Genomic DNA, 19700 nt, shown 5'->3' with positions numbered 1-19700 from the left:
GTAGCTGACAGAATCTTTTTATTCCAGTGTTTCCTAAGGCTTCACATCTTTATTCCAACTTCACTGGAATCCAGACAATAATCTCCTATATTTATCTTCTAATGCAAATGACACCTGGGCTTATTGATAGTATGTACTTAGCAGTAATTAGAAATATAGGTACAGAAGTTCTGAAGACGTAGTAGCGGAAATTTACCGTGGCATGCCTACCTGTGTATTTAATTCTTTGCATTCTAGTTGCTCCGAGAAGCCCCCAAAGCGACCCCATACTGCCTACCCCCGCCCACACTCCTCCTTCTGCCAAAGGCTCGTTCCGGTCTACCGCACACCGAAGTAGCGCCGGAAGTCTTTCCTTTGCAGTCACTGAGAACCTGGAAACTTCACTCCGCAAGGCCCTAGGCGGCGTGGGTCTTAGACTACAGCCCTGGCGCTCCCTGGTCGCAGGACTGCAAATGTCATTCACGTCCTTCCGCGGCCGGGTTCCGGGGCCGAGTCTAGGGGGCGCTGCGACCCCTTCCCACACCGCGATCCTAGAGAAGGCAGCAGCAGATCTCGCCCAGAAGTTCCGGGACCCGGCCCTGCCCACCCAGAGCGATCGGCGCGCGATGATTGGCGGTGTGGAGGGGGCGGGGCTCCGGGAGGGTGGGCTGAGGGGGCGGGCCTGGGAGGGGACAAAAGCGTGTTGGTGCCAAGGCTCCGCCCTGTCGGCCGCCTCCTGGGTTGGTGCGGAGGCGGTGTCAGAAGCCGAAACAGCTGGGGCCCAGCTGGCATTACCAGTGTAGACCCTTGTGAGCTTCAACGTGTGAGTGGCTGTGGCGCCCCCGGCTAATCTCCCGCGTACCTTCTCCTGCAGGTAACCGCAGACTTCGAGGGGCAGCTCGGGCCCCTGGCTTTTGCGGGGAGGCTCTGAGAGCCCGCCAATGGCTGGAGTGGGGAAAAAAGGAAGAAAGCTCAGATCTTGGGTCTGGAGGGAGAAATTTAGCGGCGAGCTCTGGTCGAAAGGAAGCGGGGAAAATCCAGGCTGGGAGTGGGAAAGAGACGTGGGGAGGAGGAAGGTGCTGGATCCCTGTGTATGGGAAAGAGACGTGGGGAAGAAGGTCCTAGATGCCAGAATGTGGAGAAGGCCCGCTCTTGGTCTCGGAAAGGTGAAATTGAGCGGCACAGAGTTGCTTGCAGTGACACAAAGAAGGCCGGGTTTGCATGCAGAAAGGAAAATCGAGAGGTGGGAGAATGCCAGTATGAGTGGAAGACTAAGTTTTGGGTTTAGGGAGAAGAAAACGTGCGGCAGTGGGGAGCTGCATGCAAAGAAAGGTGGAAGCCATGGACTTGGGCGTGTGCAGCGAACTCAGGTGGCTGGAACTAGCAGTGCGGTAGAGTGGAAGCGTCCTCTCGGGGGCGTGGAGGGGGTGGAGTGGAGGTGGAGGAGACCCCTCCGCCCCCAAGCGGATCTCCAGTTCCCCCGGCATGCTACTGGCGCCAGAGGTTTAAAGGTTCCTGCGCAGCAGAAGGAAGGGGTGGGCTTGCAGACCTGGAGAGAGGAGCGGAGCAAGCGTGGTTGCAGCCCTCTTGCACAACGGCCACAAGGACGCATGCAGGCCTAGAGCCCGCTGGTCACAGCGTCACCTAAGGACGTGCAAACCCCAAGACCAGCTAACGGACGACGAACCCGGGGCGCGCCCACTGACGTGCCCTCCAGTGTGTGGGCAGGCAGAGATATTTGTGCGCTCTTAACCTTTATTTGGTAGGTGCCCGCGCACCTAAAACTGGCCTTTGGTCCACTGGGTACACTCAGCTCTGTACTTTAAACCAGATAAACTGGGCTGTCTGGCCGGTATTAAAAACAGCTAAGTCCTCCTGACAGGCGTATTTTGATCGTTAAGTTTTTCTATTCCTCTTTTGTTTTGTTTTAGGAAATTAACTGCACTCATCTGAGTCTGCAAGATTGAAGGAAGTTGGGGTGATTAGAAGTTGTAAAGGTGAGAATTAGTACTTTCTCCCCTTCTGTACTTCTTGATGTGGCAATGCTGCATTTAATTGGTCCTGGAGGTCTTGAGTAGGTGGAGGCACTGCAAGGGAATGAGTCAGGGATATTTCCAACAACAAACTGCAACTGCTTCCTTGTTTCTTTCAGCGCAGCTCTTCTCTGCAAGAGACCATTTTTGGCCGAGAAATTATTGTAGTTCATGAACTCTGCTTTTTAAAAAACATGTGGCTAAAAATTTGGGGTTGATGAAAAGAAAATTAAGCTCAAGCAACTTTCTCCTTAAACTACTCTGTATTAGTCCAGGTGTATCTTGTGCAATTACACAAGTGTGTCAGGAGATGGGAATTCACCTGCTTTCAGAGTCACTAAACTGGCCTGTTGGAAAAGTCCTTCCTTCTGAAGTCAGGGTTTGGGTGGAGAGGGAGAATCTGGGGAGCAAGGGTTAGAGAAATGAATCCAGTGGGGCCTGAAGCCTACCCCCATGGAATTTAAGTCTAAAAGAAATAATCCGACCTTGAAAGAAACAATGGTCTACAAAAAAAACTTTACCTTTTTTTTTTTTTTTTAAGTTTATGTATTTATTTTGAGAGAGAGAAAGAGAGAACCCCAAGCAGGCTCCACACAGTCAGTGCAGAGCCTGATGTGGGACTGGAACTCACAAACCATGAGATCATGACCTGGGCTGAAATCAAGAGTTGGACACTTAACCTACTGAGCCACGCAGGCACCCCAAAAAGACTTTACTTTTTTAGTTAGGACGTGGTAAAATTTTAATGGATAATGTGAGGAACTCCTGAAATGTTTCAGTTATGCATTATAAGATACAGAAAAATTACTGCAGTAAATGTTTGTTTTGACTGAGAAGGAAGTAGTTTTAAAAATGCAATTACTCAGTATCAAAATTTCAAGGATGCTATATGACCTATCAATTGTATTTGCCATTAAGGAAAAATAGCCAAGTCATAACTCTTATATAATATTATGTAGGAATGTGGCCATGGAACTGTATCAAGACTAAGATAAGTTTGCTGCCTCTTGTTTTGTTTTGTTTTGTTTTAAATACAAGGACAGATGTGACAGTGGGCTCAGCATGACTGAATCATATAAAGCTCCACTGTAAATTACACTTGTAAATTACATGCTGGCAATGTGGAGCCTGCTTGGGATATCCTCTCTCTCTCTCTCTCTCTCTCTGCCCCTCCCCCACTTGTGCTTTCTCTCTCTCAAAAATAAAGAAACTTAAAAAAAAAAAAAAGGTCAAATTACTTCAGTTCAACTTTGTCAAGTGATACTGCTTATAAGCCCCTTACCTAATAGTTGCTTAAATCAGTTCTCAGGCCTCAGTCTTATTGATAACTTCAGAGGATAAAAGCAATTTTCAGTTATATTGTCCTGGGGAAAGAGTTTCCATTAGAGCATCATGAAAGGGAACAGATACCTACCTGCAGTGGACTCAGGGCCCCTCCTCCTCTCTGGAAACACACCCAGGACACGGTTTTCCGTTAAGCCTCATAGTTTGACTTTTTCCAGAGGGTGTACTCTGTTCCTTCTGGGAATCAGATTAATTTGCATTTGCTACCCTCACATCCCAGGAAGACCTCTCTTCCTGGAAAATTTCCATTTCTCTGTCCCACCTTCTGGCAGCTTAATTTGCCCAGGAACAGTCCAGGAGTTAGGATACTGAGGAACAGGACAGGACATGCTTAGGTCCTGGGCAGCAGCCCTTCTATATACAGATTTTTCTAAATTGAGAAATCACTTCTATATTTAGTGTGACATCCCCAATATCCATTTTGTCTCTAGGAAAACATAATTCCACCAGAAATTTTTCATATTTTACTTTTAGTCTTAAACGTGGTTTATAAGAACTCATTGAATCCCTTCAATCATAGTTGTTTTATTTTGGTTGGTTTGTTTTAATGTGTATTTATTTGAGAGCAAGAGAGAGCATGAGCAGGGGAGGGGCAGAGAGAGAGAGCGAGAGAGAGAATCCCAAGCAGGTTCTGCACTGTCAACACAGAGCCCGACATGGGGCTTGATCCCACAAACTATGAGATCATGACCTGAGCCAAAATCAAGAGTCAGACGCTCAACCAACTGAGCCACCCAAGTGCCCCTGTTTTGTTTTGTTTTGTTTTGTTTTGTTTTGTTTTGTTTTGTTTTTAAATAAAACAACCTCTTAAAGGAGGGGAAATACTAGCACCTATCATTTTGCTCATTTTGAGGGTACAGTAAGATGAGAAGTTGGATAGAAGGATTCAACTAGACATGGTATTGCAGAAATAATCTCATTTTATAAGATGACCCATCAGGAGTGGTGATTACATCATTAAGGACATGTTAGAATCTGGTTCCCCCACGCTGTAATGGGACAGCCTTGAGAAAGTTCTTTTCCTTCTGTCAAAGTAAATCGGGAAAATAATTTCCAGCTTACAGGGTTGTGAGGGCTGGCTCAAAAACCACACATGAAGCACATAACAGTGCTTTTTACAGAGAACGTGCTGAATTCTAATGGTAAATATATTGTTACAGTTTCTTATGCAGTTTCGTGTTTAGGAGTCACCAAAATGTTTGAATTTGTTTTTATACTATAGTGAAATAAACGAGAAGACCTGTGTCCTCTCTTTTGTTCTTCTGAGAGGTTTCTTGAAGTCAAAATGTCTCAAAAAATCCGTGGCGGTTCTGTGGTAGAGATGCAAGGAGATGAAATGACACGAATCATTTGGGAGTTGATTAAAGAAAAACTCATTTTTCCCTACGTGGAACTGGACCTACACAGGTAAATGAATCAGTCTTCCAAGCAGCAAGCTCAGAAAGCATAATCTAAGTGATTTCAGGATATAACTAGCTGTTTCACAGAGCTAGCGCTGTATCTTAGGAATAAAACTTTTGAGGGAGGGATGCCTATGCATGAATCTTCTGTTTTAATTTTAACATATTGCTAGAAAAACTGGACTTGTCATTGTTCCACAGAAGAGAATTGTGGTGGGAACAAAGATTCTCAGCTCTTTCTAAGCCTCTTCTATTTATATAAATCAGTGGTTAAGAGTAGCACAAGGTATCAGTGGAAGGGAAAATAATAGAGGTACATTCTCTACCGAACAGTAAAGTAAATGTAGTTCACACAGTTTTGTCCTTTCTATAGCTGTTTTCCATCACTCTGCTTAACTAGTCAGTGGACCTCTCCGCCTGTTCATTCCTTGGCTCTTGCCCTTTTCACACAACTGTAGCACAGAAAGAACACTTGAAATTATCTAACACAACCCCCACCTTTCAGTAGACAATCCCTTAAACCTTTCGTGTTCTAAAGATTTGAGCCTTTGCCCTGTCTTTACCATGTTTGGAAATAGGCATGAAAGTCTCTGTGGAATTCTTTCTGCTTTGTTCCCTGTGATTTTCATAACCTTGCTCATGCTGTGTGTGCATTTGAACAAGGTAGAGACAGAATTTTTCCAACGGGGCCGTGGCTGAAGCCTGGCATGGCAAAATGTTGACCGACACAGTTCAGCCGGACTACTGGCACCTCTAAGTGTGTTTGCGTTGACCCGGAATTATTCATAAGACTGTATCCTGAGGACCTGTTGTTTGCTTAGGTGTAGATACTTCATTCACGTGGTGTCGCTAGACACCCTTTTTAATTATTCTAAGCCTCAGGAGTTGATAAGGTCTATATTGCAACCATGAGAAGAAGCAAATACCTGCAGAGGTCCACCAAGCATACAGGAAATGAAGCATAAAAAACATCATCCAAGTGGGTTAAAGAAGCATTTTATGAGCACTCTCCTGTTTCAGGACTTGACATGGCAATAAGTGAATTTGCAGAGTTCTTGCAAATTGTATAATAGCTGCAAAGAAGCTTTAAGCCTCATTAGCCTTAGGGGCATAAGGACTTTTAAAGGACAGTCATTATGGGGGTGCCTGGGTGGCTCAGTTGGTTAAGCATCCGACTTCGCTCAGATCTAGCGATTCGTGGGTTCGAGCCCTGCATCAGGCTCTCTGCTGACAGCTCAGAGCCTGGAACCTGCTTCGAATTCTATGTCTCTCTCTCTCTCTCTCTGCTCCTCCCCCACTCATACTCTGTTTCTCTCCATCTCTCAAAAATGAATAAACATTATAAAAAAGTTTTTTTGAGGACAGTCATTATGCCTAGAAGGAAAACAGTGACTAGCTGCAGAGTAAAGAATTTGGGGAGGCTCAAACAAGTTTTAAGTTGTTTCAAAATTGCTATTATTACATCATGGGTTCTTTTTGAGGGGAGTGGAGTGATTTGTTTTGTTTTCTGCAGGCTATACAGGGGTCCAGACCACTTACTCATTCTTTTCTGTTAGAAATATTAAAAGAGAAACAAAAATTCCACTACTTTGCTGGTAGATGCTGCTGATGAAAAATGGTTCCTACGAACATGAAAAGTGCTGACTGCAGTCCCTAGTTGAGTTAGGATTAGACATTTGTAAACATTCAGCATTTCCTATGCCAGAAGATAAGAGAGTCCATGGATTTGTTAGACTTCCGTGAATTACGCAAGGTCAAAGCAGTTTGGAATAATTTTTATTTGGAAATACCTTAAGATTGCTACCTTGGCGTTTACACTGTAAGTTGGGATAGCTAAGGAAAGGAAAACAAAAACTAAAAGGAACTGAAAAACAAAGTGTTAATGGTTTCACAAGTTCTGAAAGCTGAAAAACGTTTTTAAAGCCTCAGAAAACAACACGAATTGTTATGTCACCGTTTTGTCTCTCCTGTTTTTGACAAACTGTTTCATACTTTAGATAAGCCTTTGATTGTTCTCTGTGCCTGATGAACAATCAGCACTCTTTCCAGTTCTGAATAACCTGCGGCCTGGGAGTTGGTGTATATTAAGCTATAACTCTCTGAGTGAGCTGTCACATGTATAGCTCCCAGCACTTGAATACAAAAAACCCTTTAAACCCTCTGACCCCTTTATTTTTACACACAATATTTACCAAGGAAAAAATAAGGTGCTTAGGCTTCTGTTTTTATGCTAATTTTATGGAAGGAAGTCTGCTCCTGTGCTATTATTGCCTCTTTATGGTAAAGAGCACACAAAAGGCCAGAGCACAATGGTTTCTATTCAGGTGCCTTCTAGACGTCTTCCCACACCACAGGCAGGTGAGGCCCAGAGTCTTAGCCTCTCTTTGTGCTTTGTTTGGTTGACAACCATCTTCTGTGTCCAGGGTGCACTGACCCAAAAGTCGGCAGATTTGGGTGTGTTTTGAGCCATCACGTTCTGCGGGGCAGGCTCCGCGTGCCATCACCATGCATAGAATGGTGCGTGGTGGTAGAATGGTAACTAATGAGTTACCGTAGACCATAGTACCTCCATCACTCATCAGTTTGCCTGGAGAGTTATACTTCACGGTTTTTCCCTCCCAGCTATGATTTAGGCATAGAGAATCGCGATGCCACCGGTGACCAGGTCACCAAGGATGCTGCAGAAGCTATAAAGAAGTACAACGTTGGGGTCAAATGTGCTACCATCACCCCCGATGAGAAGAGGGTTGAGGAGTTCAAGTTGAAGCAAATGTGGAAGTCACCAAATGGCACCATCCGAAATATTCTGGGCGGCACTGTCTTCAGGGAAGCTATCATCTGCAAAAATATCCCCCGTCTTGTGAGCGGTTGGGTAAAACCTATCATCATAGGTCGTCATGCTTATGGGGATCAAGTAAGTCATGTTGGCATGATTTGGTTTTCCATGCTTTTTTTTTTCCTGACCTGTGGCTGCCTAGAAGTTCTGGTTTTCTGTTTTATTCTTTTGGTGTCTACTCCCTTTAAGCGAGATGCCAAATTGAGAAATGTGTATGTGTATATCTGTATATTTAGGCATATTTAGGTATACCTAAATATAGATAAACTTACAGATAGGTACCTGTGTCAACACAAGTGATTTTTTTTCAGATGGGTTTTTTTCTTCCTGTATCTGTTTTTGCACTTAAACTGTATTATATTGCCATTTTTGTGTCCTTTCCCATGGTTCAACCAGTTTAGTCGTCCTTCGCCCTGCTATGCAATAAGATCCCTTTCTGGGTTTTTCAGTTTTCGTTTTGTTTTGCTTTTTAAGCAAATGTTTTTTTGTTTTAATTCCAGTGCATGAGTTTTACCCTACACCAACTGAATCAGAATTCCATGGGCTTCAGGCATTTTAAAGCTCCCAGGCGATTCCAGAAGGCAGGCAGGGTTGAGAACCACCAAAGATTGTACTGAACATGACTTTATACATAAAAAGAAAACTGATGCAGTAGTTGAAAGCATTCTCTTTAAAATATTCCTTTTCCTACAGGGGGGACAAAAAAAAGTATAGTTTCTGTACTTTCACACAAGACGACTCATTGCCAAGTTAAACAGAAAAATTGCCAACTGAACAAACACGGTGCTGAAAGAGAGGTTTCAGTCTTTCATAAAAAGCAGCTTAATGTCTTTTTTTTTTTTTAGCTTTATTTATTTATGTTGTTGTTGTTGTTGTTTTAAATTTACATCCAATTAGTTAGCATTTCGTGCAACAATGATTTCAGGAGTCGATTCCTTAGTGCCCCTTACCCATTTAGCCCATTCCCCTCCAGAAACCCTCTGTAAAAATATGGAAGCTTCACGAATTTGTGCGTCATCCTCGCGCAGGGGCCAGGCTAATCTTCTCCGTATCGTTCCAATTTTAGTATACGTACTGCCGAAACAGGCACAGCTTATGTCTTGAAAGAGCCTTTCAAACAAGAACCTCTAACACTGAGATCCAGAGGCTTCGACATAGCCATTCTCAAAAGCAGTGTGGCCAGGGCTGACCACTCTGTTCCTGGGGACAGAGTCACTGGGTCAGTCCTTGAGGGTCAGTTCACTCTGCTCCACCCTGTGGTTCAAACTACCCCTTCGTCCTGGCCACACCTTTCACAGGTCCCTCTGGAGACCCCGGAGAGAAAATGTAGACCGCAGCGCTACAAACTCACCAATCCTGGGAATACTGCTCTTAAGTTCTTCTGAGCGCAGTGGTGTCTTTTTCATCTCCCCCATCCCCCTCCTCCCGCCTGTCTGAATTGTTTTGGTATCAGTCACTTGGAAGAATGGTCATTCTCTATTAAAGTCCAGATTGAAAATTCTAAGCCTCAGGTTGATTCAACCCTAATCATTTAACTGTACATAAACCTCTACAAAGTATCCGTGGTGCTTTGGTGCCTCCATGTCTTCCTTTTGAGAAATGGGAATAAATGACCACCCATAGGGAAGGACTTTACGTGGCAGAAACACACTCTCGGTAGAAAAGATATTTACAGCTCTTCTACCAGCTGTTGTCAGTGTTACTCTATACAAACATAAGTAAGTAGGGTTGACTGGTACCTGACTGTGAAACTATTCTAATTTAAATCATCAAAGAGGGTACAGTGCAGCAAAAGTTGACAGATGCCCAGTATGAGCTGGGCACGTGTTTCCCTAGAGTAGCTCACTCTGGTGAGCAAGATGACTGTCCTCGTAAGGTCCTTTCCTAAGGGCCACCAAAGTGTCACAGCTACTTCTGCAATCACTGCTGCTTTTGGATAAATCCTGGACTGGTGTTGGTAGTAATAACAACCATGAATTATAGTAGACTGAGTCCTGTGGGTCTAAGAATCGGATCCCAAGTCTTTAGACCCTAGATGTGTTAGATGTGTTCTCTCTACCATATCACAGTTCCTTCCTTGTAGGACCAATGTAATACTCAGATGAAATGAGATGATTGTAGTCAGTCACTTAAAGCGCCTGTCGTATAGTGAGGACAAAGCATTAGCTGTGTCTCACCACCATCAATGTTGTAGCTAGTGTGCTGTCACCCCCCCGTGGGAAGACTTCCCTGACCTCCAGGTCATGGTCATTTCTCTCTCTCTGTCATCATGTTGCATTTCTTATCTAAGTCCCTTTTCTGCCATTTGAAAGCTCTTATGTTGCTTCTCACTTTCGTATGTCTTTGTTGGGTTATAAGCTTCCTAAGAGAAACTGCTTGATGTTATTCTTTTTATCAATGCTCAGAAAACTGCCCTGTACATGGTAGGCAGCCAGTAAATACTGGTTTTCAACGTACGCTAGGATTAACTTGCTTTGGGAAAGCTCTGGACCTTTTTTTCCCCATCTCTCAAATATATGAAGGTTGAGCCACACTGCCCTTTTTGCCCAGGTATCTTCCAGCTCTATATTCTGTGATTTTTGTTTTTCTTACAATTCTTGAAATGCTATTTTATTTTCTTTATACCTTTTCCACCCCCTTCACAGTATAGAGCCACTGATTTTGTCGTTCCTGGGCCTGGAAAAGTAGAGATAACCTACACGTCAAGTGATGGATCCAAAAAAATGACATACCTGGTACATAACTTTGAAGGTAGGTCCGTAGCGAGCTCCCTCTTTTAATTTTTTACAGATCATTTAGACAATGTCATTGCTGTTCCTTAAAACTTAGTTATGTGGCTGCCAAAAATACAACCTGGAATCTACAACATTTCTATAGGACCCAAAATCTAGCATGGAGAAGTAATTGACTTCCGTGCCTTCCCACGGTGTGGAATAAAGACACAAGAGAGACTAGCCACTTAATTGGAAACGCATGTGGGCAAAGACAGGTAGATACTTGCACTTCTCTTAAAACATGGAGGGAAGGTTGGCAGGAATCTGTTGTGCATAAATTGTATGAATCAGACATTAATAATCCCATGTCACCTATCATGTAATCTGCCTGTTTGCTCTGGTAGGGTTTGTATTGAAAATGGTTGCGTTATAGATTTGCTGAATTTTCTTCTTGGTCCGAGTATTTATCCGGTTTAAGTGAACGTTTGTCTTTTGCCTTTTCTTGCCCACCTGCTGTCTCAAAGGTTCGTTATGGCAAATGCCACCCAAAGTTTGCTGAAAGAACAGAGAACGCTCTTTCTCCACTATTGAAGTTGTTGAAAGCACTCACACAAACAAAAGCTCAAAGCCTACTTAGCCTGTGTTCTTATTGCCTCCTCTAAATAATATCATTTTAATAGAATCTAGTCCTGCAGGATTTGGCCTTGCACATTTTGAGGCTAAATTGGCCCTGGGCAGTGGCACAGATTCAAGTTCTAAATTTCCGGTAATTACAGAGTTCAACTAATAAAGAGTTGTGAAACACTAGTGGTTACATGTAACATAATTATTTCTGCCAGTGGGGTATGAATCTTCAGTGTCCTCCAGGAAATTAGGAGAATTCTCATTCAGTATTTGAAATGCAAATTTTTTTCAATGGCTGAGGATGGAGCACACACTTAGAGTTTAAAACACATGAAATTTTAAAAGTGTGAAACGCAGGGGCACCAGGATGGCTCAGTCAGTTAAGCATCTGACCCTTGATTTCGGCCCAGGTCATGATCTCACGGTTTGTGAGTTTCAGCCCTGCATCAGGCTCTGCACTGTCAGTGCTTGGGATTCTCTCTCTCTCTCTCTCTCTCTCTCTCTCTCTCTGCCCCTCCCCTGCTCGTGCTCCCTCTCTCTCTCTCTCTCTCTCTCTCTCTCAAAATAAATAAACTTAAAAAAATAATAAAAGTGTGAAAGACAGCCTAGATATTCACCCCCTCTTGAGTGTATTTCTGGTTCATATCAGTAGTTTTTCGTATCTTGATATCTTCAGGATCCTATAGACCATGTTTTTCTCTCTTCTATTGCCCTTTCAAAACAAGTTAGAATGTCCTTACTGAGAGGTGACTTTGTTCCAATCACTTGCCCCAGGAACTCATGGAATATTCACGTTTGAAGCCTGGCTGGGACTTTTGGAAGCCTGGGCCCAGACACGGGAGCTGGGGATTGGGTGCTTGGGTGGTGGTAGGTGGATTTGGACTTGTTACAACTCTACCCCATTTACCCTTCTCCTTTCTCCTCTCATTGGTGTCCCCCCAACAGAAGGTGGTGGTGTTGCCATGGGGATGTACAATCAAGATAAGTCGATTGAAGATTTTGCACACAGTTCTTTCCAGATGGCTCTGTCTAAGAGTTGGCCTTTGTATCTGAGCACCAAAAACACTATTCTGAAGAAATATGATGGACGTTTTAAAGACATCTTTCAGGAAATATATGACAAGTAACTACAGTTCTTTCCTTTTTTCCTTTTTCTACAATAAGCTGACATTTGTAGTACAGAATTTGCATCCTTATCCCTTTGATTCTGGGACAAATGGAATGAAAACCATCTCTGTCTCATAAAGTTAAGGGCAAAACTAAGATTTAACAGACATGAAACAAAAGCACTTCTGAGTTGCTTTTACAAGGTAAATGTTTTCAAATAAGGGTCCCACATTTATTTTTTTCAGAGCCAGAATTGTTTAATATTTGAATGCAGGTGCCCTGTGACTGATAGAAAGTTCTAATTTTTCGGGGCACCTGGCTGGCTCAGTTGGTGGAGCCTGCAACTCTTGAACTCGGGATTGAGTTCAATCTCCATGTTGGGTGTAGAGATTACTCAAAAATAAAATCTTTAAAAAAAAGAAAGAAAGAAAATTCTGATTTTTCAAATATATGAGTTTCTAAGTTGGGCACATTTTCACTCTTTCTGAAGCCTGTTGTGATTTAGAACTCTGCGGGGGCTATTTGAACTCAAGTCTATTTTTATAACAGCTTCAGGTTCAACAACACGGGAGCATGTGTTAACTTTTAAGATGGCACAACTCCCTTTCAGGTGCGCGTGTTGAGGCCAGGGCTTGGATTTTAGGTATCTTTCTTAAGACATCTTAATTCCTCTTCTGCTACCCATCCATACCAACTCTAGGAGCTGTCCTAGTTTCCTGAGAGATACATTATTACATTCTTAAAGTAAGCTATGTCTCTAGAATCTGATCAGCAGTGTAGTGAAAACTAAAAATAATGCTGGGGACATTCTCACATCTCTGCAAAGGAGGTGAAATTGCTCTGACAGGCAGGGGACTTGGGGGATGACAGCTAGAAAATGGGCAGGATTTGAGCTTAGGTCTATCAGCTTCTCAAGTCTGTGCTGCTGCCACTAAAAAATGCTGCTTCTAGCCCCATCCCCACCCCCTTCGGAGAAGCGGGTGCTGTCCCTACCAAAACCAGTTCCTTTTTAATTCCCTTTTCTCTCTTGCTTCTTAGGCAGTACAAATCCCAATTCGAAGCCCAAAATATTTGGTATGAGCATAGGCTCATTGATGACATGGTGGCCCAAGCTATGAAATCCGAGGGGGGCTTCATCTGGGCCTGTAAGAACTATGACGGCGATGTGCAGTCGGACTCCGTGGCCCAAGGTAAGGAGCTGAGGGACCAAGTAGAGGTGGAACTCAGCCTGCATCACGTTGGTCATGCGGGATAGTTCTCTAGTTCGCAGCCCATTGTTTGTAAAATCACAAAGTGTCAGCAGTGCAGGCCATTCTGTTCCATCTTCTCAGCTGACACAAGGAATTGAGCAGAGAAGCCCCCGGGCTGTTCACAGAAATTCCAAGAACCGGGGGCTCCATGCCAGAGGGAAGGGCCAGATCGGCAGAAACTCTCTCTGCCCCGATTGCTTCAGTACCAAGTTGCCCTTCAATTTCAGTTACCCATGGCAAACTCGAATCTTCCCTGATAAATGGTGTGTTAACCTTAATTATGTTTGCTTTTCCCCAGGAAGTGCTACTTTTTCTTTTCTCTTATGAAAAGTTAAGTATCTCCTACCAGTTTGAAAATCAGTAGATGAACCCAGTTAAAGAGAAGTTTGATGTCCAATAAATGACTTAGACGACTCTCTTACTCTCCTTCTGTTTCTCCACATCCTCCTAATCCTTTGTGCTGAGTACATAGAGGAAGGAGTGGTGCTTTACGAGGCTTCCACGGTGGATAAGGGAAACTGTTCCTTGTTTTCTTGGATTTCTTGGAAAGGGACCCAAATCTCTCCACTGTTTCTAAATGTCCTTGTAGCAGCGAAGAGTGTCTCTGGAGGGATGTTGTCAAGATATTTCAAAGGACTTTGGAATAGGACTTCTGAAGTGTATTGTCCATTAATGCACTGATGAGATACCTGGAGCAGAGCCTATAGATAAATGAGACCTCAGTGCAGCTGAACAGTCAAAAGGCAGCAAGGCCGTCCTCACGTGCATTCTTTTCTAGAGTATGAACTACTTTGGACTCACACCATTTCTTGTCCCCAGTTTTGACAGTGGTACTGAGTGTCTCCTAGTATTAAAGATCGACACACTCACTATGGATATGGTTCCTGACCTTCTCCAACCAATAAACATTTGAGAGTCTACTAAAGCCTCAGACCAACACAATGATATGAAAGGAGCTACTAATCCCTTGCAGAAGTTTTAACGATACTCAAAGATGAGTTTAAAAGAAAACAAACAAGCAAACAAAACCACTGTTTATTTATGTACTGTCAAGCCAGAAAACAAAAGTAACAGCCTATGATACATTTGCATTATTAACTCTACAGAGGCTATTGGGAGGTAGCAAAAATGGAGAAAAATATTCTTTGAATTCAAAGGTAAAAAAAAATGAATAAAAGATGGAAAATCAATTTTCTGGACTTAAAAGTGTCAATGTCCTTCTCTGACAGAATAGGACTGTTCGTGGGGCTGTTACAGACAGCAAGGGCAAGAGGGATGTGCTTGGATCATCTCATCCTGTTTTCAACCTGCTGTTCTTTCCAGTCTCAGTGAATCTGAGCAGAAAGATGGCAGGACACACATCCCATTAATCTTTATTTTCCCAGAACGGCAGAGCATCTGCACATACGAATAGCAGCAATATACTGAGAGCTCTTACTCTGTGGCAGGTACTATTCTAAGGAATGTTAATATATAGTCCTTTCACATATATTCACAAATATATGTATATTCATCTAATTCTCACAACAACCCGATGAAGGAGGTGCTTTTATTCCCATTTTACAGATAAGAAAATCAAGCCCCAGTAGCGAGGAAGTCCCAGCACTAGGGTGCAGTATAAGCAGGTGGACCCTGAGCTCTCCATCATGGGGCAGGTGCTTCTGAGATAGATAAGTGAGGAAGAAATGCAGCCCCTCCAGACTCCCTGATCCTGGGGTGTGGAGCAGAGACCGTCTTTCTGAAAGGCAGAAGGATCGGTGATGACTACACATGCTTATGTTTATTTGGTTTGCTGAGACCTCTCCTCTCCGAGAGACCCAGTGTTCTTCTCGCACTTGTACCCAGTACTTCACGCTCTGCCGCATACAGGTTATGGCTCCCTTGGCATGATGACCAGCGTGCTGGTTTGTCCAGATGGCAAGACAGTGGAAGCAGAGGCTGCCCATGGGACTGTAACACGTCACTACCGCATGTATCAGAAAGGACAAGAGACGTCCACCAATCCCATTGGTAAGATAGTGTTTTCTGCTACGTTGATTTCCAGCCAGAGAGTGGAGATCTCTAAAGGAAATCAGACATGTTCCTTTGGCTACCCAATGCTTTGTATATAAAGTCCTCACCAAGCATCGGGTCTGTTCTAATAAGAGCTGTTTGAATGTACTATTTTTTTTTTTAAATTTATTTATTTATTTTGAGAGAGAGGCAGGGAGGTGGGGGTGGGGAAGAGAACCCTAAGCAGGATCCACACTGTCAGGACAGAGCCCGGTACGGGGCTCAATCTCACAAACCTGACCTGAGCCAAATCAAGAGCTGGGCACTTAACCGACTGAGTCACCCAGGCTCCCATGAATGTGCTTCTTGAAATATACACAATGTAGTATATGCTTTTCCGTTTTGTGGTAGAATGTACATTACAGAGAAGAATGTTGTCAGCAAGCATTTTCCTTTTCCTTTGGTACAGCGAAACGTCCCAGATGGCTAAGAATGTAAAAGCCACACAGATAGATCCTTCTAACTGGGTTTCAAGGGCAGCACTTTAAAAAGAGATTACAGTTTGGAAAGAGGAAGGGAGGCCAACATAGACAAGAGAGAGAAGAGATTGTGACCTATTCCAAATTAGTAAATCCCTTAAGCTTCAAGTGCTACAAGCACACTGTGAAAATGTGCTTTAAGGCTCTAACAAAACCCAAGACATCTCCTCTACAAAAAGGCATTTTTTAAAGTTTCTATTCAGTAAAATATTTCCAATTCTTTTTTTTTTTAATGCTTATTTTTGAGAAAGATGGGGAGACTGAGCACGAGCCGGGGAGGGCAGAGAGAGAGGGAGACACAGAATCCGAAGCAGGCTCCAAGTCTCTCAGCCCAACGCAGGCCTCGAAATCATGAACCACAAGATCATTACCTAAGCTGAAGTTGGGTGCTTAACCGACTGAGCCACCCAGGCACCCCAAAATATTTCCAATTCTTATAAAACTTATAGCCTATGTGGATAACATCTAATGGAATCAGTCACCTAAACAAAAAGAAAAAATAATTGTTCTGTTTTTGAAAACTGTGAAACATTTGGGAATCCCTCTTGGTCTGGTCTGAGTGCTGTTTTGTTTTGCTTTTTTAGCTTCCATTTTTGCCTGGACCAGAGGATTAGCCCACAGAGCTAAGCTTGATAACAATAAAGAGCTCAGCTTCTTTGCAAAGGCTTTGGAAGAAGTCTGTATTGAGACCATTGAGGCTGGCTTCATGACCAAGGACTTGGCTGCTTGTATTAAAGGTTTGCCCAAGTAAGTATGAGATTCCCTGAGCCCCGTGGCCAAATTACCACTTATCTTTATTGGGCTCAAAAACATCAGTGCTTTTCAGAAATATACAAATTGTTATTTACTACCTAGTTCAGAGGTCAACAGAAACTATATGTAAAGTGTCTACCATAAGCATTTCAAACTCTGTGGAACATAGAGCCTTTTCAAAACTATACAGCTATTGAACTTTGCCACTGTGGAAGGAAAACAGTCACCAATGACACAGAAGCTAATGGATGTGGCAGTGTTCCAATTAAACTATGTACAAAACCAGGCTGTATCCTGGATTGAGTCCATGAGCCAAACTGCAGTTTGCTGACCTCTGATCTAGTTGACAGTTATTGGATGACAAGGTTCCGTTTTTATTTAACAAGAAAGTATAGGCGGTTGAAAGAAAGGGACCTCCAAGGCTATTGTTTTCTTCAATTTACAGATAAGAAAAGTAACAGCACAAGTATTAGATGCCCACTGGTCATAGTCCCTTTCATAATCATCTATAACCGACAGTCAGATATTCAAGGTCTATGTATTGCCCAGGATTTTTCTGAGAACATGGTAACCCATATCCCTGCTGGATTGGCTGCTAATCAGAGAAACCTCTCCCTCAGAGTTGCTCACTATGACTCACTTCAAGAAACCCTACTAAAATTTAGCACCCATTTCATGTCCCCAGCATGCATGCTCAGAGATCTCAGTTCAGGTCAGTATACCTCAGTGATGGAGATTCACTCAGTCACTACTTCTTTCCTAAATTTCTAGCAGGAAGACAGTGTTCCAAATGTTCTTATCAGTTTGTTACCTTTGTAGCCTACTTGAAAAAAAATTTTTTTTAATCTTTATTTTTGAGAGAGGGATAGAGAAAGTGCGAGCCGGGGGAGGAACAGAGAGAGAGGGAGGCACAGAATCCAAAGCAGACTCCGGCTCTGAGCTATCAGCACAGGGCTCGAGACAGGCCTCGAACTCACGAACCGCGAGTTCATGACCTGAGCCGAAGTCAGATGCTTAACTGACTGAGCCACGCAGGCGCCCCATCTTTGTAGCCTATTCAAATAGGCACCTATCAGCATGGTTTTGTTAGCCAGTCCCTTATATATACATTGTTTTTAAGTAAGACAATGATAAAAATAAGAGCGTTAAACCTTTTTTCAGGACATGTAACAATTTGTGGGAATGTAGATAAAAGCATGGCTGTACGCTGAATAGATTTTATTCTTTTTAAGGAGGCTCATGCCTTATCCAGTAAGTGACTGCGGCCAGTGGTTTTGTTATTTTTAAGAAGAGGAATAACAAGTGGGATGATTTCGGTCTCCCAAGCATTAGTCTGAACTGAACCTCTCTGATAGTTTCACCCCCAAAGACTCAGGGCAAGAGACATCCTATGAAGGTGCGTGCGGGCCTGCTGTCTATAGCCTGGGTCAGCCCCATCTGCCTTGGGCACAGTCATCAGCCATACATTTATAGCTTGTTAACATTAAATAGTTTTCTTCTAGACATAAATAAAATGTCACCTACGTAGCATTTCTAGGACTTTTCCTCTGCTTGCTCCCAGATCACAGACCAACTAATTAACCTTCTTTTCTTTTTCCTCCTTTATTAGCGTGCAGCGTTCTGACTACTTGAATACGTTTGAGTTCATGGACAAACTCGGAGAAAACTTGAATATAAAACTAGCTCAGGCCAAACTTTAAGGCCGTCCCTCACCTAAGGAGGATATGTGTTTTTTTGGTAACTAGGTCCACTGGTTTACATTTTCCTGTATAACACTCAAGGGTAAAGGTAAAATCAATTTTGTAATTTGTTTAGAAGCCAGAGTGTATCTTTTCTATAAGTTTACAGCCTTTTTCTTACACATATGGTTAGGCCACCCTCGTGAACGTGGCAGGGGACTTTTTTAAATTTTATTTTATTTTCTACTAGTAGCCTAGGAATTACTTTAATACTCATTTGTACTCATTGTCACTTTTTCTCATGTTCCCATACAAATGACCAAAATGAAGAGTGCTTGAAAGGGTAACCTCTAGTCACAGTATCGTTCCCTAAAACATATGTGAAGTAAAAATTCACTCCCTTCCCCACTCTCCGTGGCCCGGGCGCTGGGTGGTTTTGGTGTATCAGATGTCCCATTACGGGAGGTAGAGCTGTTATGTTAAACTTGCCTGTAATTTGGGACGAAGAGCACAGGTATGACTAAAACGTGTTGGAGATGCCGCAGTCACTTTTGTAATGAGCTCTTCTTGAATGTTTGGAAAAAGCTAAATATTTTTGAGGCCACCGGAGCATTTGTAATCCAAAATAAATACTACCTGGGGGTTGTCCCCTGTGTTTGTCTCATCCTTCCAGCCTTGTGTGGCCTGAGTATTCTGCCACCCTGAGCAGTGTATTTCTTCCAAGTGCAATAATGCAAGCTGTACCTTTTTTGGACTTCTGTTGGCCTGTTTTATTTCCCTTCTATAAAATGTGATTTTTCAGAAGTTGATTATTAAACACTATTCTAGTCTGTTCTTCATCTGAACTGTTAATGTTAATTAAAATCAAGTGCTAACGACTAGTCTTGGGTTTTTATTTATCGAGTATATTTTAGGTACCAGGCACCGTGCTAAGTCCTAGGCACAGGAATTCGATCTTAAAAAGTCTCTGCCCTGAAGGAGTTTACTGTGGGGAAAATGGGTATGTGAACAGTAAGAGGTAGATCCTACAGTGAAGGGGAAAGAAGACCAAAGACAGAACAAAGGGGTAACTGGAATATTAGGGAATCAAGTCTGGGCACATGGTAAGGAGTATAGGTATGATCATGTAAATTAATAGGAAGACAGAGAGGGACATGATCATATTTTAATTAAAAAAATAGCACAGCTTTTATGAAGAACGGATAGTAGTGGAGGAGGGAGTGGTGGCCACAATCAAGGAAGGCAGGCCAGTTGTAAGGGTATTGTAATACTTCAGGTGGGAAATGATGAGGTTCTGAACTGGGGCAATGGCACTGGGGATGGAGGGAGCAGGGTCTCCAAGAAGAGGAAAGAATGGGTGGGGATTGGTGGGCCCCAGGGGACGAGGGGAAGGAGGTTTCCCACCTGGAGAAAGGCTGGTCAGCATCCCAGCATTACCCATGTACTATGG

At 43.1% G+C, this 19700-nt stretch overlaps 2 protein-coding genes and 1 non-coding gene across 5 annotated transcripts in view; 1 reads left to right on the top strand and 2 right to left on the bottom strand.

The window, feature by feature from the left end:
* Positions 1–230, bottom strand: part of PIKFYVE (phosphoinositide kinase, FYVE-type zinc finger containing) — an 87427-nt gene extending 87197 nt beyond the window's left edge. Inside the window, exon 1 of the mRNA XM_042949972.1 lies at positions 211–230. The gene's annotated coding sequence lies outside the window, so the exon portion shown is untranslated. The remainder of the gene's footprint in view (positions 1–210) is intronic.
* A 481-nt stretch (positions 231–711) lies between these two features.
* On the top strand, positions 712–19128 carry IDH1 (isocitrate dehydrogenase (NADP(+)) 1). 3 transcript variants are annotated; one of them, XM_042949963.1, is made up of 10 exons: positions 712–853; positions 1911–1976; positions 4579–4763; positions 7379–7670; positions 10238–10343; positions 11876–12053; positions 13076–13227; positions 15157–15297; positions 16403–16565; positions 18181–19128. In XM_042949963.1, the coding sequence occupies exons 3-10, from the start codon at positions 4642–4644 to the stop codon at positions 18269–18271; spliced, it is 1245 nt and encodes a 414-aa protein (XP_042805897.1). In that variant the 5' UTR covers positions 712–853; positions 1911–1976; positions 4579–4641; the 3' UTR covers positions 18272–19128. The 3 variants fall into 3 exon arrangements, with proteins under 3 accessions (XP_042805897.1, XP_042805899.1, XP_042805898.1); XM_042949964.1 differs by lacking the exon at positions 712–853 and adding an exon at positions 1483–1741; XM_042949965.1 differs by lacking the exon at positions 4579–4763.
* On the bottom strand, positions 8576–8680 carry LOC122228950. The gene has a single exon (XR_006206833.1). It is a non-coding gene; the product is annotated as a U6 spliceosomal RNA (small nuclear RNA).
* Positions 19129–19700: the final 572 nt, after the last annotated feature.

This window comes from Panthera leo, chromosome C1, assembly GCF_018350215.1.
Source record: "Panthera leo isolate Ple1 chromosome C1, P.leo_Ple1_pat1.1, whole genome shotgun sequence".
NCBI classification, from domain to species: domain Eukaryota; kingdom Metazoa; phylum Chordata; class Mammalia; order Carnivora; family Felidae; genus Panthera; species Panthera leo.
This window is presented reverse-complemented; position numbering and strand designations above follow the sequence as displayed.

Coding starts and splice junctions, on each gene's coding strand:
- IDH1 (XM_042949963.1), top strand. CDS start 4,642: ATGTCTCAAAAAATCCGTGGCGGTTCTGTGGTAGAGATGCAAGGAGAT. Junction 12,054..13,075: donor TTTCAGGAAATATATGACAA/GTAACTACAGTT, acceptor CTTGCTTCTTAG/GCAGTACAAATCCCAATTCG. Junction 16,566..18,180: donor TGTATTAAAGGTTTGCCCAA/GTAAGTATGAGA, acceptor CTCCTTTATTAG/CGTGCAGCGTTCTGACTACT.